This window comes from Chrysemys picta, chromosome 3 (assembly GCF_011386835.1).
Source record: "Chrysemys picta bellii isolate R12L10 chromosome 3, ASM1138683v2, whole genome shotgun sequence".
Lineage (NCBI taxonomy): Eukaryota > Metazoa > Chordata > Testudines > Emydidae > Chrysemys > Chrysemys picta.
The window spans coordinates 117,660,346-117,686,608 of record NC_088793.1 but is presented as its reverse complement, the minus strand read 5'-3'; the positions used below and the strand labels follow the sequence as shown (position 1 = coordinate 117,686,608).

Sequence of the window (26,263 nt, the reverse complement as noted above, 5' to 3'; positions counted from 1 at the left end):
TAAACACTAGGCATAGCAATGCCTTTGTCCTATTGTGGGTCTGGCCCCTTGTGTTTTGCACCCCCTAACTTCTTACAGTTTTATGCACAGTTATCTTATTGGCTCTATATGGCTGGACCCTGCTGCCTAGTGAGGCTCAGGATTGCCACCCATCCGTTTTTTACCTAGACAGTCTGGGTTTCAGCTTGTGAGTCACAGTGCCATTTGACAAGTCCAGATGTCTGATTTTTGGATGGTGGTGGTGGGAGGGGGCCAGATAGAGCAGGGGAATGCACCGAGAGGGGAAGGCGGAGAGGGGGGGTGGGGCCTCGAGGGAAGAGGCAGCGCAAATGGCAGACCCTTGAGAGAAGAGGCAGACCAGGGGGCGGAACCTCAGAGGTCCAGTTACCAGCCATTAGTAAGGTGGCAACCCTAGTGAGGCTCTGTGCAGGAACCAGCCCCTTGCGTGTGGCTCCAACTTCAGGGCGGCAGGGGGCCTCACGTGCAAGCAGAAGCAGGAGGAGGCAGGTTTGGCAGCAGGGCTCGGGACAGCGGATTTCACGTTAATCATGTGGCGGCGCAAGGAAAGCACGGGCTGAACCCGTAACCGGCAGTAGAACCCAACGCCCAGCGGAGCCGCCGCGCGCAGAGCCAGAACTACCCGGCGGCGCTAGCAGGACACTCAGCGTACTACTGCGCCTGCGCACTGTGAGGCCCATGACCCTGAATCGGCCTGCGAGTAGGAAGCGCATGCGCAACATAGGGGGGAAGAGAATGTTGAGAGCCAATAGTGCGCATGCGCTCTAAGACCACCCTTCCTCTCTGTAGGGAGATGACGCATGTGAGACCCTATCCAGACCCGGGAAGGCGGAGTGTAACGTTGAGGTGGGCGGCGAAGCGCATGCGCTGTGGGGAGACCCCCCCTCCCCACACCATCGATTGCCTGATTGGGTGCCGAAATTCTGTTTCCGGTTAGCTTTCCTCCATATCCGGGTCAGTGCGCCGCGTGGCTGTTGTCATTGGTTAACGCGCTAATAAAGTTACACTTAAAAAAACTAGCCAGCAGTCGTCTGACTCTCGCGCGCGTGTTGCTCCGAGCCGCCACACAACAACGGCCTGTACCGGTAAGTTACGCGTGGGCAGCTTCCGCACATGTCCCCCTCCCGCTTTGGGCTTTGCGCATGTGCGGCTCTACGATGTGACGTGGAAGAGGCGGGGCCAGGGGGCGATCAGACCTTCCAAGCCTTACGGCGCCCTGGTTGCGCCCCTCCCGCCGCTAAGCACCGCCCCTGTCGGGGGCGGGAGAATTGTCGTGAAACAAAAAGCGCGGGGGAAGGCGGGGTCCGGCAGCCCCGCCCCCGGGGGCGCAGCCCGGGAATCGCCCCGCCCGGCCCCTGTTCTGCAGGACACGCGGGGCAGGGCCGCCAGGGCGCGGCCTGGTGTGTGACTCTTGGGGGCGGAGGGGCGAGCAGAGCCCTCCGCAGAGCGAAGCGGGGTGAGACCCGTGGGGCCTTGCGGCTGGTTTCACTCGCCCCTTTTAGAAGTTCCCAGGCCAGAGAGCAAGTAGTTGGCAGCGCCGGGCTACTTGGAAAATGGGGTTTGTCAGTGGTTGAGCTCCTGGAAGTGCCAAGTACTGTATTATTAAAAGCTGCACACGCTGGTGCAGATCAGGGCCGTCCTCTATACGTCGGGAGCAGTGACCTATGGTGGCTACAGCTCTCATTAAGCTTGCAGTGATTCTCAAACTTTGTTGCAGTGCGATAGCTTTCTGACAACAAAATTACTGCACGACCCCATGCCACAGGTGGCCCCACAAAGCTAAGTTGCTCGGGCTTGGACTTCAGAACCCTCCCCCCCCCCCCCCCCGTGGTGGGGCTTAGGTTTTGCAAGGCTGGCATTAGACTCGCTGGGTACTAGGGCAGAAACCCCAAGCCTCTAAGCATAGTGCCGAAGCCTGAGCCCAATGCCTGTGGGGACGAAGCCCTCTGGCTTCAGCTTTCTGTCCAGGACCCTAATGAATCTAATGCCAGCCTTGGGGATCCCATTAAAATGAACTCACAACCCACTTTGGGGTTCTAACCCACAGTTTGAGAATCGCTGAGCTATAGGATCTGCTTTGCTCTAAATAGAAAGCTATTTGCATCCAAATGGACCATTGCATAATGGGACCTCTTGTCTCCAAAGTTACTCAGATCAGGATGAAGTAACCCTTGAGCTAGGGGAATGGGTCTGAAAAGGGGGCACGTTTTGGTAATGTTTGTGGCACCTATGATGGCCCTTTTCTCCATCATCCAGAGGATCAGAGTTAGAAGGATCAAAAGGTGTGGCAACATTGTGGAAAATGGCACTTAGGCTTTCTTCCTCCTTTGTCTCTTTTATCACCAAACTTGATGTTTCAGGGAAAAGAGGAAATAGTTTTTCTTGGGGAAATTAATGTAATTAAATAATTATAACTTTTGTACATTTATACTGACTTTCCCCTTCAATGTAAAACCACTACTTTTTAGTTTAAAAAAGGCTGGAATTAATCATCAAAATACAGGATTGTTAAATAACTATTTTTGGAGGTATGGGGGGTTCATTTTACATCTGTTGTCTGGCCAGCCCAATATATATATGATTCTAGTGCTGCCTCCTGCACACAATACCTACTTTTAAAGGTGTGAGTAGATTAAAGTAAATGAAACTGCTCATGTGCTTAAAATTAAGCACATTCATCTGTGTTTGCAAGATTAAGACCTTAGGTTGTAAATCTAGTGTATTTTTAATATATGCTTCTAAAGCAATAGGTTCATTTGATAAAATCAGAATAAGTAAATATTTTGAGTTTTACTTCATTCCATTCTGTTTCTTACATATTTAATTCTGCCCTACTGTACACTTGATTAATCCTAGTTGCTTCTTTCCCTGTTTTTTTAGGAGCAAGAGTTAACAGTTTTGGCCAATAGCTGCTTCAGGAAAGATGGCTGCTTTCCGTCTACCACCTCTGCCAACTGTTAGAGAGATTATTAAACTGTTTAATCTCCGAGCACAAAAGCAGCTATCCCAGAATTTTCTCCTGGATTTGAGATTGACAGGTAGGACATTTTTTATCTTGCATCTTTTAAAATTTTTAATCATAAACTGCCTATTCGTTTTCTCCAAAATTTAAGTTCTATCTACATTTATTTGCATGGGGACTCTTGTCTTCCTAACAACAACAATGGTACATTTAAAAAAAATATTTTAACTCAATACATTTACCTGTAAATGCTCAGAAATTTAATTTTGTATGCAGATTAAATGCTGTATTGGGGGGAGAGGGAAGGGTTTACACTGTATTTATACAGAACAGAAAATTGATTTTTCTTATTTAAATGCAAAATTCAACTCTATCTTAATTATGGAGCTGTGTCCAGTGCCTATTTAAAAAAATACCAATTCCCCCTCGGAGGTTACCAGAGAATATTAGGGAATGGTAGGAGGCAATTAGATAGCTTCTATGTTTGCCTCAAAAATGAGATACTCTGAAGATCATATTTGTGCAGGGTATGAAGTACTGCATTTGTTTGTTTATTATCCTAGCATGTACTTTGACTAGAAAGGCCATATGCACTAGTTTACTGGGAGTGTCCTGGTTTTTCTGAGCTTATTCTATTCTACTGGTCAGATTTATTTCTCCAGCTTCATTTCAGCCACAGTTCATATCACCTATGCTGCTGATTCGCTCCTTCTCTGCTGACCTAGAGATGGTTCTACTGTGCAATAGTTGCACAGTGTGGGTGTGAAACCCCCAAGGGCTTTTCTACACTTGAAAGTTAACTCAGATTAAGGTAGGGTGCAATAAAAATAGTTATGAGAAACAAGAACATGTGGAGTCAATTAAGAACTGCATATGCGGACAAGCCTTAAAGGTGAGATTTGCAAGAGGGGACTTAAGCACTGAAAATGGCAGTTGGGCACCTAAGTCCAAAATTTAAATCCTCAAAACCCTAGCTCAGCTGTCACCTAACTTTATAGGTGCTTAAATTGCCTAGGTACTTAAGACTCCACTGGTAACGTCCCCTGGGCATCTAAATTTCTGCTGGTGGGCATGCACTAGGTTACCAACTTTCTAATCACACAAATCCGAACACCCTTGCCCTGCCCCCTTCCCTGAGACCACACCCCTGACCAGCTCCCTCTCCGAGGCCCCCTCTCTCCGTCACTCACTCTCCCCCACCCCCACTTGCTTTCACCGGGCTGGGGCAGGGGGTTGAGGTGCAGGATGGGGTGAGGGCTCCGGCTGGGGCCAGAAATGAGGGGTTCAGAGTGTGGGAGGGGATCTGGGCTGGGGCAGGGGGTTGGGGTGCTGGAGGGGGTGGGGGCTCTGGGGTGGTGCCATAGATGAGGTTTGGGGTGCAGGAGGGGGCTCAGGGCAGGGGATTAGGCTGCATGAGGGGATGTGGGCTCCGGGAAGGAGTTTGGGTGAGGAAGAAGCTCAGGGCGGGGGGTTGGGGTGTGGGAGGGACTGAGGGGTGCGAGCTCCGGAACGACGGCGCTTACCTCTGGCAGCTCCCGTAAGCAGCCGGCATGGGCTCAGGGGTGGCTAGGTGGCTCCTTGTGCTGCCCCTGCATGCAGGCACTGCACCCACCGCTCTCATTGGCTGCAGTTCCTGGCCAATGGGAGCAGTGGATTCGGCGTTTGGGGGCAGTGTGCGGAGACCCCCTGGCTGCGCCTGCGCTTCGGAGCCAGATATGCCGACAACTTTCAGGAGCCGCACGGAGCCAGGGCAGGTAGGGAGCCTGTCTTAGGCCCACTGCGCTGCCAGTCGGACTTTTGGCCTATTAAAATCTCCCGGATTGCTTTTAATAGTTACCGGGAGATTGAGGCCAGTTCTAGTAGACTCCCAGCCAATCTGGGAAGGTTGGCAACCCTATCATGCACACAGCCACCTCAGTCCTCATACCACCGAGCAGCTTTGTGCCTAATTCACACCTGAGACCCAGCGGGATTCACAAGATAGGCATCCCCTGCCTACTTTGCCTGTAAGATGCATCTGGTAGATCAGGCCTTGCATAAAACAGAAGGTGGTTGTGGTGCCTGTGTCCCATTGTATCCAATAGCATAGAGGCTGAATACACATCTAGGATATGGGAGAACCAGGTTCAAATCCTCACACTGCCTGATGTGGAGCAGGGTCTTGAACCATGGTCTGCTACCTGCCAGGTGCCCTGTCAACCTATTGGCTATTCACGTCTGGGTCTCGCTCAGCCTCTTCTGTTGTTAAACCACTCCCTGTGTTCTCCTAATGTCTGACCCTGGTTTTCTCCACCTCCATTTGTACAGATTTCTCTTCTTCCCACTCCTTTAACCTTTAGCTGTCCACAACCAACTCTGCTCTGTTTTGCCCTAATCTTTCCTGCTTCTTGTTCCAGGCTTCCCCAATCTCTTATCTCAAATAGTTCTGCTTCTTAGATACCGTAATCCCCAGGCTGCTCCTCTTTAGCTTTGTTCATTTTATATTTCTTTGGAACTGCCTCAGTATACTGGAATTTCCCTTTAAATGGGCAGACTCTACAGAGATGCCACAGAGGTTACCTGCCAGAAAGAGAATTGAATGTCCTATTTGTAAGGAGAGAATTTATCTTTCTATCTCTTTTTTTAATTTAATTTTTTTAATTAATTTTGTTAATTTTAATCTGTAATTAACAAAATACACTAAGCACCTGACAGTGCAAGCTCTGTTTGGTTATTTATATGAGTTTCTCTGGTAATCTAGAAATGAAATTGAATTCTGTGCTGTCTAGCAGGCTCCATAAAACTACAGTACTCTCCCTCATTTAACCAGGAGGTGCCATTGTTTGTTTCTTCTGTGATAAACTCATTGTTTACTGTAGAAATACAAACTACACTGATATTGGTGAACTCAGTGCCTTGCAAAATAAAAGCTTTGTATGTGCTTTGTGACTTATAGATAAGATAGTGAGACAGGCTGGCAAGCTGAAAGATGCCCATGTCTGTGAGGTGGGCCCTGGGCCAGGAGGAATTACAAGATCCATTCTCAATGGTGATATTGCTCAACTCCTGTTAGTTGAAAAAGATACTCGATTTATTCCAGGACTGCAGGTATCGAATGGGAAATAAATTGTTTTTGTATAATTAATATATGTTTAAACATTTAAGAAGTTAAATTACTTTAAAAAAAAATGGATTTCCTATTTTAATCTGAACAATTGAAAAAGTACTCCTAGCTCTAAAACAACTTGTATCAGAAATATTGCAGTGTTCTCTGCTTCTTTTCTAGAGGTCCGTTGTTTAGTTTAATCTATGTTAGATTAATGTACTCCATTCTGCCATCTTACTATGTTTGATTGGATGTATTACCCATTAATTGGAAGAATACTGCTTAATACTAATTTATATATAAATCCTTTTAAGGTTTTGAGATTTTAAAATAGTTTATATTCCATCTCAAACACCATTTATCTGATCAGATCTTTTTCACCAGATTGATATGACGACATTTTTGTACTTCTAATCTTTTTTTGTGAAAATCATTTCTTCAGCTCAAACAAAGGATAATAATGCTGCAGCCCTACTCAGATGAAACAGGTTTCAGAGGGGTAGCTATGTTAGTCTGTATCAGCAAAAACAACAAGGAGTCCTTGTGGCACCTTACAGACTAACAAATTTATTTGGGCATAAGCTTTCGTGGGCTGTAACCCACTTCATCAGATGCATGGAGTGGAAAATAGTTGAAACCGTTGCAGACCCATGCTGTCTTTGCAAAAACTGTTGTAGTTAGTATCATCCTGATACAGTTGTTATAACTGTGTCCATTAGGATTATTGAATGTAAACATTATCCACCAGTTAATAAAGTTGAATCTCATAATTGACTTATAAATCACCATTATTTGAACCAAGTAAGAAAGGATATGATGTAATTAATTCTTTGTGCATGTCTTATCAGATAATTGCTTGAATTAGCCGGAACATTTTTGTTTGGCTTTCAAAAACTACTGCTGAAGCAGATTCCTCTAAATAGAAGCACCACTTCTAGGATCCTCCAACAAAGTATCTTGGACATATATACAACTCTGAGTGAGTCACCGTTTTTCGGTAGCAACCCCCTCACAGCAGAAGTTCATATGCCTTTGACAGGCTATTCTGTATACTGGAGGTGTTGAGTAAGAGTGGGTGTGAATAAACCAACAGTATCTTGCATCCATTAGTATTAAATTTGGTTTTGAGTTTTATTTTCCAGATAAGATGATGATGATAAATTACAGAATGAGTCTCTTTGATGTGGGTCATAACCTCTCTGTTTTCTCTAGTTTTTCACTGAAAGTTCTCTGTTCAATCTAGAATAGCTGTACATAAAGGGCCTGGGATTTGAACAGCAGAAAATGCCAGATATTAAAATAACAATTGGGGACTGTTATTTAGAAGAATCTTTTATCATGTGTGAAACCAGTGACATTTAAAACATTCTGCATTTTTACTAAGTTCTTTTCAGGCTTTCCTGAGATGTTTGCTTCATAATATTGAAGTAGGGGTCTGTGGCTGACACACTTCCCAGGAGTACCCAGGGTTGTGAGGCACCTCGCTACCACCTACCCTTACCATGAGAAAGCCTGGTCTTTGCCTGCTGGGGGTCAACTCCCTGGGCTACAGGCAATAGAAGCATGCCACCTCTGCCAACTCGAGCTCTGCTGTCCCACTGCAGGTTAGCGATAGGCATGCTTCAACCCTCAAGCCCTTTGAACGTCCCTCTTCAGCGTCCAGCAGTTGTTCCACTGAACATTCGCTGTATTCCCAGATCCACTGCTCTCAAAGGGAAAATACATCCCAGCTTATGAGTTACACCTCAGATTACTCCTCCACTTAATAAACGGCATTTAGAAAAGTTTATAGTGAAAACAAGTACGTTGATTTAACAAAGTATAGAGATTTAAGTGATAGCAAGTAGAAGTATTGGAAATAAATAACTGCATATAAAGTAAAATCATAACTTGCATTCTAGAACCTAGACTTATTTAACTAGCCACTTTCATGTCTTGCAATATTGTTCTCCAGCGTTTTTCAGGCAGGCTGTGATCCCTTTTTCATGAATCAGGTCATTTTGTCAACTTCTCTCCTCAGAGAAGGATACAGTGTGTCTCTCTGCATTCTTTTGATAGACTGGATGAATCCTTTCATCTTAGTCATAAGCTGGATATCCTCCTGCAGTGTGTTCCTTCTTGTAGATTTGGTGATCTCTACTCAATTTGGCAGTTTTGATTAGTTGGTGGCTTAGTATGCAACTAGACTTACATTGTGAGGCACACAATACACAGTGACCAGATGTAGAGATAAGCGTCTCCTGTGCCCTGCCTAAACAGAACCTGTCCAAGACAGGTCACCGGGTAATCTGCCTTTAACGTCAAGGCTTTAAGAACACAATTTCCAGTATAGATACATAATTTCTTAAATATTATTTGTACATAAACTTCACAATGATTATGATGATCAGAGGGTTACTGGCTTTTGGTAGAGACCTTATATGCCAGCCCTTGGTGAATTATTGTGCATATATTTGGTCGGGGGATTCCTGTAAAATTCTCTAAATTTCATTTTCAAAGGGTCATAGCCTCATGCTGGCATACAACCTGATGACTTGGCTAGGCAGATTTATAAAAGGGGCAGCGATAGGATTTTCCCCTCAGGCTGAGCGATGGAATGACTTCAGAACTCTTCAGTGGTGGTGAATTCAGCCTACTGGTGGAAGAATCCATCAGTGCCCTTTATACCCCCTCAGATGCAAGGTGGAGGGCAAGAGGAACTGCAGTGACAAAGCCTCTAGCCCTATCTTTCCTCAGTACTTTGTGCCTAGAAGCTTGTGGAACCTCATTAGTTCGGCTGCCAGAGAACCCTTGATGGATGCAGGATTTGCCCTAAAATGCATTAATTCACAATGAGTCTCCCAGTCATTAGTTCAAATTAGTAATGTTCTGTTGCATTTTTATGCCAACAGATTTCATAAAATGCAGTGGAATTTACTAGTGTAGTGAAAGTTAAAGGGCAATAGATAATAATTCTCTATTAAGACATGAAGTTACATCTGAAAAAACACATTTTATTTTTTCTAATTTATTACTTATTCCTATTTACTTTTAATACTTTTACTGCTGACAAAAAGAAAAACCAGTCTAAGGTTTTTATCTTCTGTCTCTAATATGCTAATGAATTTTTAAATTATGCAAACTATAATAATTAAAAAAAACTAAAGACCCTTCTTGACAGCGAAACCTACCATTAAAAAACAATTTCACGTATGATCACAGCCTATCATTTGTATAGACATCTGTCTACTTCGTTTGGTACTATTTACTTACTCCATTGAGCTTATTACATTATCTTGCATCCTTGGATGGCACCCTTCACAGTAAAAAATTAGCAAATCAAGGCAGATAGCTAAACTACTGCTGCAGTGATGACATCTACTCTTAAATTGGTTTGTATTAAAATTCCGGACTTGTTTCAAGTTAGATTTTTTTTTTCTCTCTAGTTGAAACTAATTGCATTTAAAAGAGATAGGGACCTTTTTTTTAAGAGTTAAACTCCATTTCAGTACCCCCTGCATGGAATTTAAATCTCTACTTGAATTCTGTATGTCCATGAACATTCTTGGAAAGCAGCAGTTTCCTTTGACTCAAAAGTTGGTTTTCCATTAAGCAGTATAGAGGTGAACTTTTAAAACTTTTTTCATCCTTTCCAAATCCCTGAGTGAAGCAGCTTGATTAAAATTGAATATGCAAATGATGATGCTGAAATGAGTTGAAGAGCAGTAAATCTAAGCTACCACAAAAATCAGTTCCCTTTTTTCACTGATTAAACTCAAAACATTTAACTGTTTATAACATAGGTTTGAATTTTCACACACAAACCAAAATTGCTTTTTCATTGTCCATCTGTTTTTTCCTAATCTGCTTTAAAAATAATAATAATACCGTAAAAACAAATCTTCCCCAGATACTTGCTAAATATAAAAATTGATTTGCTCCATAAATATATTCAATAGGGGCACTTTTATTTAAATGGGGGGAAAACATTGCAACTATCAGATTAAAACACATCAGTGTATCTTTCACATGTTTCTTACTGTGTGTGCTTACTACCAGTGTTTGTGATTTAGTATTATGGTTTGCTGTCTCTAAGACTATTTCTCTGCCTATTTGATCCTACAGTGAAGACATAATTTCAAATACACTAATGGCTTAAATGAAGCAGTATGAATCAATGAAAGGTCAAGCAGCAGTAGATGGCCCACGAGGGAAAATCTAATTACTTAGAAAACAAAACAAAAAACCCCCCGTAAGGGCTTGTCTAGATGAATGGTTAGTGCACGCCAAGCTGAGATGTAAATCTACAGTGCAGTAGCGTGCTGCTCACTAGCTGTTCATGTGGACTCTGTTAGTGCACACTTACAATTCCCTAGTGCATTTTGATCTACTCCATCCTAATAATAAACAGAAAGGGAGCAGAGCACTGAAAATTTCAAAATACATTTTTGTCTATAAACATTCTCTTATTAACTAGTTTGTTTCAGTACACCACAACTACTTTCATGGCTATATAAATTTGCATTATAAACTTGATCCTGCAAGGTGTTAAATCCTTTAGCCTGATCCTGCACAACACTTAAGCATGTACTTATCTTTAAGTGTGTGAATAGTGCCATTGGTTTGAGTGGGACTAATAATGTGTTTTGCTTGATCAGGCCAGAGTGCTCAGCATTTTGCAGAATCAAGCCTTATATGAGAGTTTGCATGTTTTAAGCACAAATAATAAGTTGTATTGACATTTGAGAATTTTCTCCAATATATTTTAATAATCCGCATTCATTCCAGGCTTCAAAATACTTAAGTCTTTAATTGTTTATATTCGATCTAAACTCTCAATCTTGTAACCCTTTACTCTCATAAGTAGTGAATAGTAGGTGTATAGGATCAGACCTGTTGTTTGTATTGGGTTTTTGTGTGTGTATAACTTTTGCATGGAAATGTGCATTTTATTCATCTTTTATTTATAATGTGCCCACACCTAAAATATAATTATTCTGTTTTACTACTACATGTATATGAGGATAAAAATATAGGGCCAGATTCATGCCTAGTGTAATTCCACTGAAGCCAAGGATGTGTATGGCTCAGTATGTTTAAAAGTTTACCAGATTTTACTGATGCTAAATAAACTAATTCTGCTTGCTTGCTTGCTAACAAATAGATGCTGTCTGAAGCAGCTCCGGGAAAAGTGCACATTGTTCATGGGGACATTTTGACATATAAGATGGAGAGAGCTTTTCCAAAACACCTTCAAAAGAAGTGGGAAGATGGTTAGTATCTGCTTTCAGTATATTTGTTGTTTCCTATGAACAGTTACTATGAAAATTAATTTGTTTGACGAGGTACCTGAAGTTATTTGTCATGATTTCCATTTCTTCTCACTTCATCTACATACACTGGTTTTGATCCCTTTTGGTGAATAGCAGTTGACTATCGTCACCCTAATTTACATTTTAGCTGTTTAATAGTTAACCCTTCAAAGTGATTTCTCCTGAAAGGTAAGATTATGGAGTTTAATTTTCTCCCCTCCCCCCCAAAAAAGAGGGTGGGGGAAAAAAAATGAGAATCACCTATTTCGTACCTTGTCTGAGAGTTGGTATACACTAGCAACTTATGTTGGTATAACTGTTGCTTAGGGAAGTGGCAAATCCAAACCCCATAGCAACGCAGTTACACCAACCTAACTCCTGTTGTAGACAGCACTGTGTCAATGATAGGGCTTTTCCCCTGAACATAGCTACTCCTATTGGGGAGGTGGAGTACCTACGCCGACAGGAGAAGCTCTCCTGTTGGCGTACGTAGCGTCTTTACTGAAGCACTAGGATGGTGCAGCTGAGCCTTTTAAGTGTAAACAAGCCCTAAGGCAAAGATGCTGAATTAGTATAATTTAAAATGATTGGTACCTTTGCAAGTACTAGCCTCAGGATGTTGTCATTGTGAAAAAACAGTTTCTGAGGAGCACAGAAGTAAAACACATAGTGCACATATTCTTTTATTCCCCTATCCTGCTGCTTTTGCGTGATAAGCCACCATTTATTAAACTCTGTCACCCCACTGAAGGTTCTTGTAGAATCCTCTTTGAAACTTGGAGACTTCTGTGGTACTTGAAGTATATTGAAAGATTGTTTGTTTTTTCTTATTGATGATCCTTGAGCCATGCATACTGGGAAAGTATAAGGTCTACTCACAGCTTTTTATCAAATCTTGGGGTTTTCTTATGACTGGATTTCACCTTTTCTCCTAAGACCATATGACACTACTAGATAAACTTACAGGTAAGTTTAGTCTTTTTTCCAAAACCTGATTTCTTAGTCAGAGATAGACATAGCATCTGGTGGATGCCAGAAGAACATTTAAAAAAATTTTTTTTTCTAATTTGAGATGCAAAGGAAACATATTCCGTTAACTTTATCTGGAAAATCCCCTGCTGTATTGCATCTTCCCATGTTGTAGGGAATTTAATAAAACGTGGGTATGCGCAAATGTGTATGAGAGGATGGAGTTGAATTTTTAAAATGTAACTTTCTAGAACTGATGCATTTAAGAATCCTATTCTATGCCTGATTAGTTTAGATATAGATACACCTTTCTTATTTTAATTACTTTCTTTGTTATTGTTCTGTGAAAATGAAATGTAAATCAGTGACAGAATTCAACAAGTGCCATTTTCTGTTTGTGAATCAAACTAGAGAATTATATTATATATGAAATGTGAATTAAATCCAATTTTTTGTTTGCATTTCACTTTGTTGTATAAAAATGGTTTAATTTTTTTTAAATAAGTATATTACATATTGACATGTTTAGGGTATATCTACACTGCAGAAACAAAACCCAATGAGTTTCAGAGCCTCTGGCTCACAGGGCTCATGTACTACAGCGTTAAACATAGCTGTGTAGTTGTTCCCGCTTGGGCAGGAGCTTAGGGTCTGAAACTTTTTCCCCCTCTCCCTGTTTCAGAACCTGAGTGGGGATATTGGCATGACTATCTTTAGTACAGTAGCATCAGCCCTGCAAGCCCAAGTCTGTAGGCCTGGGCTCTGAGACTTGCTGCATGTGTGTGGTGTTTTTTTGTTTTTTGTTTTTTATGTACCTATACAATATCAAGGCTTCACTTTCTTCTGTTTGCTGGAAGGCCCTGTTACTGCAGGGGAGCTCTGTAGCATGGGTGGAGGTTCAGATTCTCTCTGCAGATTTCTGATGCCTGTTACTGCAGCTTTATAGGGTTTGTACGGGGCCCTTCAGGTTTTGAAACTTTGGACTCAGCCATAGAAATGAAATCCAGGGATAAGTCCTTCAGCACTTAGGAAACTGGCGTATTCTTCTAGTGCTCTTTGAATATTCACGCTCGTGTGGATGCGTTATTTGGGGCAGGTTGAATGGTGGAATTCTAGCTAGTAGTTACTGGAGCATTCACACGCTTCCTTAATTCCACCTCTCAGTGAGCATCAACTATTCCAGAGTGAGAGTATAAAAGTTCCGGCTGCCTCAGTTCCTTCCAACTCCAACAGCTGAACGGATGAGGGTTTCTGGGTCTGTAGCTTATTAGCTAGTTGTTAATTTTATAGTTATAATTAGTAGTTTGTTGGATGGTTGATAGTTTACTATTAGATTAAGTTAGTTGTAAGTCTTCAGTATGGAGATGGCAGAGCAAAGAATAAAAATACCGGTTTTAAAAGATGTATGTCATGTCCGACAGTGTTTCTGGTGTCAAGCGTGCATGCCAGATGCCTCGCATATTTGGGTGAGGGACACTCGCCTTCAAAAAGCTTGATTTGCTCAATTTTTACAGCATGGGCAAAAAAGGAGAGACAGAACCGACTTTGGGTGATTTTATTACAAGAAGTGCTGTCAATAAAAACCATCCTGAAGTGAGCAAGTACAAGGTTCAAATAAGTCTTAGGGACCAGCATCAGTTCTGAGTGAGTCTGGAGGGAAGAAGGATAAAACCTCCACCTTGGCACCCAGTGCTAAAGAATCCAGAAATGGGAAGGATGTGAAGAGGAAAACTCTTGTGGTGTCGAGAGCTAATCTATAATGAGCTTGTTCCAAAGGTAAGAGCTAAGAAACTGTTGATGTAGGGGCAAAATAAGGTTCCAGTAACCAGTCCCAGCATGGCACTGCAGTGAATAATAGTTACAGCACAGGTTCATCAGTTGGAACCGTCTCCAGCTCCATCGGCAATTAACACGTGTCTCAGTTGAGCAGGCACCGAACATTCTGTTGGAAGTGATTCAGTTAAGTACTTTCCGAGGGAGAAAGAGTTGAAGTCAAGATTTTTTTCACTACTCCCACCTCCTAAGACTTCTGGGTTTCCAGAATGGATTTTTTTTTCTCCACCCTCCTTTATTCATCCTAGAAGAATGCCATCGGATCAGAGAACAGGAACAGAGAGTATTATACGCAACCTCATTCATTGGCTTTGTATATGTATGGACAAAGATATTTCTAATAGGGCTGTCAGCGATTAAAAAAATTAATCGTGATTAATCACTCGATTAATCACACTGTTAAACAATAATAGAATACCATTTATTTCATAGCATCATAGAAGATTAGGGTTGGAAAAGACTTCAGGAAGTCATCTAGTCCAACCCTCCGCTGAAAGCAGGACCAACCCCAACTAAATCATCCCAGCCAGAGCTTTGTCAAACCAGGCCTTAAAAACCTCTAATGATGGAGATTCCACCACCACCCTAAGTAATCCATTCCGGTGCTTCACCACCCTCCTAGTAAAATAGTTTTTCCTAATACATAACCTAGACCTCCCCCACTGCAACTTGAGACCATTGATCCTTGTTCTGTCATCTGCCACCACTGAGAACGGTCTAGTTCCATCCTCTTTGGAATCCCCCTTCAGGTAATTGAAGGGTGCTATCAAATCCCCCCTCACTCTTCTCTTCTGCAGGCTAAATAAGCCCAGTTCCCTCAGCCTCTCTTCATAAGTCATGTGCCTCAGCCCCCTAATAATTTTCATTGCCCGCCGCTGGACTCTCTCCAATTTGCCCACATCCTTTCTGTAGTGGGGGGCCCAAAACTGGATGCAATACTCCAGATGTGGCCTCAACAGTGTCTAATAGAAGGGAATAATCACTTGCCTCGATCTGCTGGCAATGCTCCTACTAATGCAGCTGTTATGCCGTTAGCCTTCTTAGCAACAAAGGCACACTGACTCATATCCAGCTTCTCGTCCACTGTAATCCTCGGGTCCTTTTCCGACTTAGCAGTTGGTCCCCAGCCTGTAGCAGTGCATGGAATTCTGCCATCCTAAGTGCAGGACTCTGCACTTGTGTTGTTGAACCTCATCAGTTTTTTTTTTTTTTTTTTTTTGGTCCAATCCTCCAATTTGTCTAGGTCATTCTGGACCCTATCCCTACCCTCCAGTGTATCTACCTCTCCCCCTAGCTTAGTGTCATACACAAACTTGCTGAGGGTGCAATCCATCCTATCATCCAGATCATTAATGAAGATGTGAACAAAACTAGCCCCAGGACCGACCCCTGGAGCACTCCGCTTGATACCGGCTGTCAACTAGATATTGAGCTGTTGATCACTACCCGTTGAGCCCAAGGATCTAGCCTGTTTAAATATTTTTGGATGCTTTCTACATTTTCAAATATATTGATTTCAATTACAACACAATACAAAGTGTACAGTGCTCACTTTATATTTTTATTACAAATATTTGCACTGTAAAAAACAAAAGAAATAGTATTTTTCAATTCACCTTATACAAGTACTGTAGTGCAATCTCTCTATCATGAAAGTGCAACTTACAAATGTAGGGTTTTTTGGTTACATAAGTGCATTCAAAAACAAAACAATGTAAACCTTTAGAGCTTACAAGTCCACTAAGTCCTCCTTCTTGTTTCTCTGAGCGATTGGCTGAACAAGTTGGTTTACATTTGCAGGAGATAATGCTGCCCATGTCGTAATTACAATGTCACCTGAAAGTGAGAACCGGCGTTCTCATGGCACTGTTATAGCTGGTATTGCAAGATATTTACGTGCCAGATGAGCTAAAGATTCATATGCCTCTTCATGCTTCAACCACCATTCCAGAGGACATGCTTCCATGCTGATGAGGCACGTTAAAAAAATGCGCTAATTAAATCTGTGACTGAACTCCTTGGAGGAGAATTGTATGTCTCCTGCTCTGTTTTACCCACATTCTGCCATATATTTCATGTTATAGCAATGCCAGCTATAATAGTGTCATACAAATGCCTGTTCTCACTTTCAGGTGACTTTGTAATTAAAATGTGGGCAGCGTTATCTCCTGTAAATGTAAACAAACTTGTTTTCTTAGCAATTGGCTGGAACAAGAAGTAGAACTGATTGGACTTGTAGGCTCTAAAGTTTTACATTGTTTTATTTTTGAATGCAGTTTTTTTGGTACATAATTCTACATTTGTGGGTTGCACTTTCATGGTAGAGATTGCACTACAGTATTTGTATGAGGTGAATTGTGTTTACAAAATGCCTGTCTGTAGGGAGACCATATCTAAAGAAATGGGATTTTATGTATATCCTTACCAGGATGACTGATTAATAAAAACATTATTGAGGGAAGAAATCCCGTTACACATAAACCAGATATTTACTTTTTGCCAATCTGGAATTATGCATACATTCAGGAAAATTATTCCTGAATCCAACTGAAAGAATCCCTTTCATAGCAGCCATATTGGACTCAACTGTAGCAAAAGACTTTATCCCAGAAAAAAGGTCTATACAAATAAAATTATCTATACATTTTCTTCTGCGGTTCCCAAAACAGTTGTTGCTCTCTTTCCTCCCCTCCCCCCGGGGTTACTAGATTTCTTAACATCAGCTACATTTGTGACACCATAATATGGATGAGAAGCCTGCAACACTGGTTGTCAAGAAATGACAGTCCAAGGTTAGACAAAATGTGCATCACAAATTGGTAATTCCACAGAAGGTGTTAAAAACAATCATGTGGTGGAGATGTGCTGTAAATGTAATTAAGGGTATATTATTCCATCTCACTATGCCATTGGGATGGGGGCCATTTAAAAAACAACAGCAATCTGTTAGTGAGAGGTCACTAGTCAAGGGAAAATAATCTACATATCAATATCTTAGAAGTGAGAGCTATTAAGTTGGTTCTAAATTAATTTCTACCTCAGGTCAGACCCAGGGTAGTTCAGGTGGGGACAGACAATATGACAGTATTATATTCTCTAAACCAGTAGTTCTCAAACTTTTGTACTGGTGAACCCTTTCACACAGCAAGCCTCTGAGTGCAAACCCCCCCCCCCCTTTTTTTATTTAACACCATTATAAATGCTGGATGCAAAGTGGGGTTTGGGGTGGAGGTGACAGCTCGTGACCCCCTGAGGGGTCCCGACCCCCTTTTTGAGAACCCCTGCTCTAAACAAACAAGGTAGGGCTCATTTCTCTGCCAGTGTGCATAGAGGCAACACATTTTTGAGACTGATGTATAGAAGATGTTCACCCAATGGCAATTTATGTATTGGGGGAACAAAATACCTTTTTGTAGGTCACCTCTCCCATGCACCAATGTCTGTGAAAGACAAAGTGGTAACACAACTCTTCAGGTTGTGGGGCAATCCTGTAAACTTTTTGTATCCAGCAACAACAGGAAGTGTCAGAAGGCTTGCTCAAGAGCAAGGAAAGATAGGAGCTCAATATCGATGCGTCTCTGATAATTTGGTGTTAAGGCCTCATATACATTTCCCCCATTTCCCCATATTCAAAAATTGATTAAATGAATCAAGACAAAGCTAGGGTAATTTGAATACCATCAGCATGGGCCAGAAAACAGATTTAATTCACCTCTCTGGAGGGTTAATCAAATCTCTACCATTAGTACCAGACTTGATGACGCTACAGCAAGGGATTGTCTGTCACCAGGATTTTTAGTCTCCATTTAATGACATGTGGAATAAGACTCTCCAACTGTTAGAAAAGTCTTTTTCGTTAGAGGTGCAAAACATACTGTTAAATTCAAGGAAAGAGTTATAGTAATAAATGGAAAAGATTTTTGTGTGTGTTTCTATGTATGGTATAGATTATGTACAGCATTCAATTATATATTAAATATTTGCCCTATCTTAAGTGAAGGTTCACTTCTCAGCCATATCAGCATACCATGTATCTGCGGATAGCACATTAGTTTTACTCTTAAAGTAGTTAAGAGGTTCTTAAAAAGTCTTCATAATTAATATCTTTCAATAAAAAAAATCCTAGACCATCTTGGGATTTGAACATAGTGCTTTCAAAATTGATGAAACTTCCCTTTGAACCTTCGGGAAACTATACATTATTCTATCTATTAAAACTGTTTTTGACAGCTGTCATTTCAGATGTATAAGTGAATTGTATGTTAATTGTTGATCTGCCATTTACTGTTTTTTCATAAAGATAAAGTAATTCTCTATACAGACCTTTTTATCAAAGGTGGCATCAGATTTTCATGTAAACCAATATATAATTTTTCCGAACTTTCCTAAACCTCATACTCAGGATGGATGTTAGAAAGTCCCCAGAATTGTTTATTGCATATGAAAAGAAGAATAAGGGTAAAGCTGTTTTTGTGCAAATTCTGTCAAAATGCATTAGATTGTAGCTTTGTAGTTTCTAAGGTTGGAAGGGACAATTGGGATCATCTAGTTTGACCTCCTCTATAGGACAGGCCATAGAATTTCCCCAAAATAATTCCTAGAGCGTATCTTTTAGAAAAATATCCAGTCTTGATTTAAAAATTGTTAGTAATGGAGACTCCGCCTAGACCCTTGGTAAATTGTTCCAGTGGTTAATTACTCTCACCATTACATTTGTTTCTCATCTGAATTTGTCTAGCTTCAACTTACAGCCATTGGTTTGTGTTATATCTGTCTCTGCTAGATTGAAGGTACTTAGCTTGTAATCAAGGTGCTCTTGAACCTTCTCTTTGTTAAGATCCCTAGATTGAGCTCCTTAGTCTGTCACTGTAAGGCATGTTTTCTAATCCTTTAATCATTCTCCTGCGCTGAACCCTCTCCAATTTATCCACCTCCTTGAATTGTGGTTACCAGAACTAGACACAGTATTCCAGCAGCGCTTACACCAGTGCCGAATACAGAAGTAAAATAACCTCTCCTATTCAATATTCCTCTGTTAATGCGATCCTGGGAAGCATACACTCTTTTGGCCAGGACCCTGCTCATTTGGCTCATAATTGTTTTCAGTTTTGTGAAATAGGCCTTGTTAAAGCTGTGTATGTGTGTGCGCGCATGTGTGCACACACACACCTCTATATATACACCTCTACCTCGATATAACGCTGTCCTCGGGAGCCAAAAAATCTTACCGCGCTATAGGTGAAACCACGTTATGTCTAACTTGCTTTGATCCGCCCCCCCCTCGAGCTCTGCTTTACTGCGTTGTATCCAAATTCGTGTTATATCAGGGTAGAGGTGTATATAAAATATTACTGGTCTGAACTTGATCATATTTATAACATACAAGCTGAATAAAGTCCTGATCACTTGTGCCTAAGCTACCATTCATTTTTAGTTCTGTGCTCAGTTCTCTTTATCTCTTAGGGCAAGGTATAATATATAATGCTCTATGAGCTAAGATGTGAAAAAATTATCTAATATGTTGGCTGCAACACTTTTTGAATTAAGAAATTGTCATCTATAATGTTTAGAAATTCCAAGGATGTTTTAGTACTGGCAGCATGAGACCTCCAGCATATGTCACTCAAATTGAAGTCCCCCATGATAACAGTTTTTGTTCCGACATATTATAGATGAGTGCTTATGTAGGCAGTCGTCCTGTTCCCCAGGATGATGTGGTGGTCTGTAGCAGTCAACTACTATGCCATCTTTTGCTTTATCTTTTAGGACATTGAGCCATAAGCATTCAAAATAATTTTCTTCTGCATTATTAGGGACGTGGAAATAAGTAATGCCACTTTTTACATAGTGCCACTCCCATTTTTCCCATTTGATCCTTCCTAAATAGGTCATAACCATTGATTTAACATTCCAATCATGTGAATCATTCCGCCAGGTTTCAGTAATACCAGCTAGATCAAATTTATGCTCATAAGTGAGCATTTTCTGTTTCTCTTGTTTGTTACCTAGATTCCTAGAATAGTGTATAGGCAATTCAAGATTTTTTTCTGTTTATGTTCTTTGGTTTCTTGAATAAATTTTGTTCTCAACATCTTGATTTTGTTCTGAGGGCTCATATCTTCCTCCTTTGTACCCTCCCCTTTTGCTATTAGTTTAATTCCCTCCTGACTCTCTAGCCAGCCTGTCCCCAAGGAGATTAGTCCCCCTTCTGCTGAGGTGGAGGCCTTCCAAACTATACAGCCCTCTCTAATTGTAGAACGTGTTCAGTGTTCCACAAAACCACAGCCTTTCACCCTACCCCACTTACCTATCTATTTTTACAAAAGATTTCTTTTCAAATTCTTATAGATCCACCAAACGTGCATATCATTGGAAATCTGCCGTTCAGTGTTTCAACTCCTCTGATCATCAGGTGGCTTGAAAATGTTTCCAATAGAGATGGACCTTTTGTTTATGGCAGAACTCAGATGACTTTGACTTTTCAGAAGGAAGTAGCAGAGGTAAGTTTTGTTATTGGCTTATTAAAGACTTAAAATTGGACAAATTATTTCAGCACCTAATTACTTTAGTGGTAGATGAGAAAAGCCTGAGAGAGATTTTGTTGACTTACAGGATGTTTTAAAACTGCCTGATAGTCTATACTTCTCTGAAATTGTAATTTTAAGGCTGGAAACCTGGCACAGTGCTTAAGTTTCTGTATGCTTAGCTACAAATTATACAGTTTAATATTAATTTTAAAAATCTGCTCAGTTCTTTTCATTGCACACTGTTTATAAAAAGTTTCTTCTTATGTGGGAGATAAATCTCCCTTAAGCATTGAAACATTTCACAGTCTTGTTTTCTCTGAAATCTGACTGCTTCATTCCAAGTAACTTCCACAGCATGCTCCTTTTCTGTCTTCAACTATTTCCTTCCTCATCAGCTGACGTGACATTTTGAGTTAGCACTTAATCTTGTAAGTAATATTTTACCCTGCTTTATTTTAGACCTCCCTTGCTAACAGAAGATTTTCAGATTTGAAATATGTCAATCACTGATTCCCACCAATGATTAAACACTTCAAACATAGGGAATTTCTTGTCAGTGGAGCCCATAGACGCTGGTCTTTGCTTTCCTGAATATGATCTTGATGCCAGAAATCTGAATGGGACCATTGCCAATCTCTTCACCATACCCTGACAAGAATAAAACTGAATGCACCAAATCAATTTCCAATTCTAAGAACTGCTGGAGCAGTTTTTGACTTGGTTACATTTACTTTGAAAACTGAGAAACTTGATGAAAGTGAAATTGATCTGCCTGCTCTCCACAGACTCTCAGATGTTTCTGGGTCAACTGATAATCAGCTGACTCACTGTAAAATGCCCTCAGACATTTTTTATAGTTTATTTCATTATCAGTGTTTGAGAAAACCAGATTGCCATTTTCTCAACCACTTCACTGTTCTGTAAGTATTCGGTTTTGTTTGTTATCTGAGTGTATATTCAATGTGTTGCACTCAAAAGGTTAAAGTAGCTGCTCCAAACTGAAAACCAGGTTAGACGTTAAGTTTTACCTGCAGGGTCTTTTGTGAATTGTTTAAATGAGAAATACAGTGATTGTATGCCATAAATTAAATCTCTGCTGTTATTTCGGGTACCTAGAACATTACTCCGATACCTAGCGCTCCCATCATTCTGCTACATTTAGTGTAGTTTTTGCGAGAAGAGGGTTTGAGATAAGTACTTAAGTGGTTCCAGTAGATGGCTGTAGAGAACATCTGGGACAAGTAGTCTGTATATTGTGAATGTGAAATAAAGCAGCCGCCTTTTATCATCGCTGAGTCCATGTGATTTCTGGCACAAAAGATCCAGTTCTTTTTCCCAAAATACTTCATAACATAAGAGCTATTAGCCTAAACATTAAAAATGGCTAATAGACTAGGCTTTAAAGTATAAAGTGGAAAGATGTGGAATGCTATGATAGCAACAAAAAAGAATTACAAAGAGAATTGAGAACATAGAAACACTCCGTACTTTATATAGCTATAACCAGCTGTATGTGCCTTTAGGGTTTTTTTTTCCAACATGACATGCAGATTATAGTGTTTCTGCACCCAACATAGCTCAAATGACATGCAAAATAGCATACCCGTTAAGTTCCTTGTATTTAGAAAGCTGAAAAGACTGAACATTATAAAGTGGAGTGATGTTCTCAAGGTCATGGAATGAGTCGGTGGTGGTGGTGGTGGTTGTTGTATTTACACTGTAGGAACTTGTGTTTCTTGGTTTCTCATTTATTTAAATGTGTGTGATTCCAATGAATATTTTATAAAAGAGAAGATCAAAGCCTTTCAGTGTTATGGTTCACATTTCCTTTATTTATATGAGTTGGTATGCCTTTTTGGGAAATACACTACCTTCAGTAAAAAGAAACCGGTTATCTTATGGTCAGCTAGGAAACTGGGAGTCAGAATTTCTAGGTTTTATTCCTGGATCTGCCACTCTCTATTTAGGCCTTAGGCAAGTTGTTTCACCTTTCTTCCTCCGTTTAACTGTTTGGATGTAGATATCCAGGATATAGGTGTCTTATAAATACTTAAAATGCACTAGTAGAAGAACAGGAATAACAACACTTAGCCAGATTCACCGAGGTGTATGGAGATATATGTTTAGATCATCGGATGAAATATACTAGTAAACAGAATTTCTATTTGTTTTGGAAGAAAAAAAAAGTGTGACCCAAAATACTTATTACTGTTGTTTTTTTACTTGGCACAAAATCAGACATTGCCCATATATGGATTTTAGATGGTATGAGAAGCTTGAAAGACGAAAAAGGGCAACTGCAAGAAAAAAAGTGGTGATACGGATTCTGACAGTAAAACGTCTTTGTACAACTTTGTGGCACATAACTTGCATTTTCTTGCCCGGAGTTTTCAGGGAAGTTGAACTGTTGTTGAGATGAAATGACTGAAGTGGTTAAAGTGCTAGTGTGGACCAAACAAAATCAAGTGTTATGATCTCTTTCTGAAATAACATTGAAATGATTTTGTATTTTCTACATTAGCACTTAAACCATCTGTAGTGTCAGTACAGAAGTTTTCCGCAACAGTTCAGTTTCCTAGTGTATGCAAGGCTTCAGTTAGCCATGCCAACATTTCAATTGTACTGTGTTCACTGGAGGGCACATTGGATGCAGCTATTGCCATCAGATATCCATGTCATCTTTTTTCATCTGTATATATTGTGAAAACAAAGGTGATGTGACAAATGAGGACATGAATCACCTTACGATATTTCAATGCAATAAGGGCCACTTCTAATGTTCGGTGGCATTCTGTACATATCACTCTTTGTACAAATACCTTGAGGTCTTGTCTATACTGGCTAAATATACAAAACACAATTCCTGCCAGATCATGAGCACTGTAGTGTAGACAGGACCAGTTTTTACCACTTTTAACTAAAATATCTGGAAGTCACAGGAGCCTTCTTTATTCTACTGCTTCCTCATGTTTTCATACCAGTTCAGTTGAACTGAAGTTAGGACTTACTGAAAAATGTATGAAAAAATTCCCATGTGTTTCTGTAGCTTAGCAAGGGAGGTTCTGTGTGGTACTCCGTGGTGTGTTTTCCAGCTGCAAACAGAGGCACCAACAGCAGATAGAGGTTACATTTCCACCTACTCCACTCAATATTATTTCTCAACCTGATTGTTCATTATGTGACCTGCAACACTGTTTCATTCCTAGCTCCATTATACTTAGGCCAGGTCTACACTAACCCCCTAATTCGAACTAAGGTACGCAACTTCAGCTACGTGAATAACGTAGCTGAAGTTCGAAGTACCTTAGTTCGAACTTACCTCGGTCCACACGTGGCAGGCAGGCTCCCCCGTCGACTCCGCAGTACTCCTCTCGCCGAGCTGGGGTACTGCAGTCGACGGCGAGCACTTCCGGGTTCGACTTATCGCGTCCAGACAAGATGCGATAAGTCGAACCCAGAAGTTCGATCGCTCGCCGCCGAACTACCGGGTAAGTGTAGCCAAGGCCTTAGTTTCCAATAATGCAGAACTATTGTGGTGGTTATTTACGAAACTAGTAATTGTGGCTTTGTATGTCTTTTGGGCACTTTTTTTGGAAATTAAGAGCTCTTCAGAGCTGATTTTTAAGTGAAAAAAATTTGAAGATTTGTTGCCTCATTTTTATTAAACTGTTTCATTTAACAATATTTTTAAAATGTCATCCAGTTATTGAGGAGGGAAAAATCAGCCTTATCTTTGTAATGAGTGCAGATGGATTTACAGGGAATAATACTTTTATTTGCTTCCTTATACTGAGTCTGTGAGAACCTCATTTGACTAATATTTGATCTCGCAAGAATTAAAAAAGACCAGAAAAATAAACACCCAAACATGGACATTGGGAACAAAGGAGGCTTTGAGAACATTGTCACCCAATTCTGTCTTCAGCATGAACCCTACAAGCAGATCTGTTCAGGTGGCTCCCAGACCGTTTTTTATATCAGTGAATCTCCACAGAAGTGCAGGGAACTACCTGTGCAGATTTAACTACAGGTTTGGGGCAATAAATTGTATGTAATTCAGATACCTTGATAGGCATGTTAGAAAAACTTTAGAGAGTTTGAACGTTATTTTTGATCTTTGTATTTACTTTTAAGAGGGTGCCTTTAAAAAAAAAAAAAATTTTTTTTTTGTTACTCTTGGTTTTAAATATCCTTACCTTAGATTAAGTTGCAAGTTGACAGAGCTTTAATATTCTTTCCACTTGGTCAGTCTGGATTCATTGACTTATAAATGACACTCTGATTATCCCATAGAGGCTCACAGCCACCACAGGAAGCAAGCAACGTAGCAGACTGTCCATCATGTCTCAGTACCTCTGCACTGTTCAAAACTGTTTCACAATTCCAGGTCGAGCCTTTGTTCCAAAACCAGAGGTGAGTCATCTTTGTGCATTGACTTTGCTAGCAGGAGATACATGCTACAGTGTCATCTAATTCTTTATAGTAACCGCAACTTGTACAAAAAGGATTGATCCTGAGAGATGCTTAAAGCCATTGGAATGAGTGGGAGTTGAGGGCACACAGCACCTTTCATGATCAAGGCCAAAAGCAATGTGAACCTGATCCTGAAAAAGACATTGCAGAAATTCAGTAGGCACTCCGAGATGAGTAATAAAATGACAGGAGGCATGGAAAGTCTTCCATATGAGGAGAGCTTGAAAAGGTTGTGACTGTTTACAGAGGAGATGGTATAAAGAAGTTAAATAAGAGAATATGGGAAACACTCAGTGAAATTGAAATATGGTAAATTTAAAATTGATAAAAGGAAATATCTTTTACATCACATACAGTTACCTTGTGACAGTCAGTTCCACAGGTTATCATTGAGGCCAAGAGTTTAGTGGGACTCAAAATAGGGTTAAACATTTATGTGGATAACATTCACAGTGACATTAGATCGGATATTTTTAAATTGTCATGTTTCAGGGAATAAACAAACCACTAAGTGAGAGGGTCAAGAAAATTCTTCTGCTATGGATAAGCTATTCTTTAATTGTCTACTTTGCAAAAAGAAGAACAGGAGGACTTGTGGCACCTTAGAGACTAACAAATTTATTAGAGCATAAGCTTTCGTGGACTACAGCCCACTTCTTCGGATGCATATAGAATGGAACATATATTGAGGAGATATATATACACACATACAGAGAGCATAAACAGGTGGGAGTTGTCTTACCACCTCTGAGAGGCCAATTAATTAAGAGGAAAAAAAACTTTTGAAGTGATAATCAAGCTAGCCCAGTACAGACAGACAGTTAGATAACAAGTGTGAGAATACTTACAAGGGGAGATAGATTCAATGTTTGTAATGGCTCAGCCATTCCCTCACATCAGCCATACCATCAGGGGCTCGTTCACCTGCACATCTACCAATGTGATATATGCCATCATGTGCCAGCAATGCCCCTCTGCCATGTACATTGGCCAAACTGGACAGTCTCTACGCAAAAGAATTAATGGACACAAATCTGACATCAGGAATCAAAATACTCAAAAACCAGTGGGAGAACACTTTAACCTGTCTGGTCATTCAGTGACA

The 26,263-nt window shown here is 40.6% G+C and overlaps 1 protein-coding gene across 15 annotated transcripts in view; it reads left to right on the top strand.

Moving 5' to 3' along the window:
- The first annotated feature begins 310 nt into the window (after positions 1–310).
- Positions 311–26,263, top strand: part of TFB1M (transcription factor B1, mitochondrial) — a 55,054-nt gene continuing 29,101 nt past the window's right edge. The window contains exons 1-8 of one of the 15 annotated variants that reach the window (XM_065588874.1): positions 965–1,103; positions 2,899–3,056; positions 5,916–6,067; positions 6,914–7,044; positions 7,450–7,669; positions 11,209–11,317; positions 20,507–20,658; positions 24,979–25,098. In XM_065588874.1, the coding sequence (XP_065444946.1) occupies positions 11,209–11,317; positions 20,507–20,658; positions 24,979–25,098 (381 nt within the window). In that variant the 5' untranslated portion in view covers positions 965–1,103; positions 2,899–3,056; positions 5,916–6,067; positions 6,914–7,044; positions 7,450–7,669. Of the gene's footprint in view, positions 1,104–1,184; positions 2,301–2,898; positions 3,057–5,915; positions 6,068–6,913; positions 7,045–7,449; positions 7,670–11,208; positions 11,318–20,506; positions 20,659–24,978; positions 25,099–26,263 lie in introns of those variants that run through there. The other 14 variants (XM_065588876.1, XM_065588868.1, XM_008177639.4 and 11 more) reach the window with 14 other exon arrangements.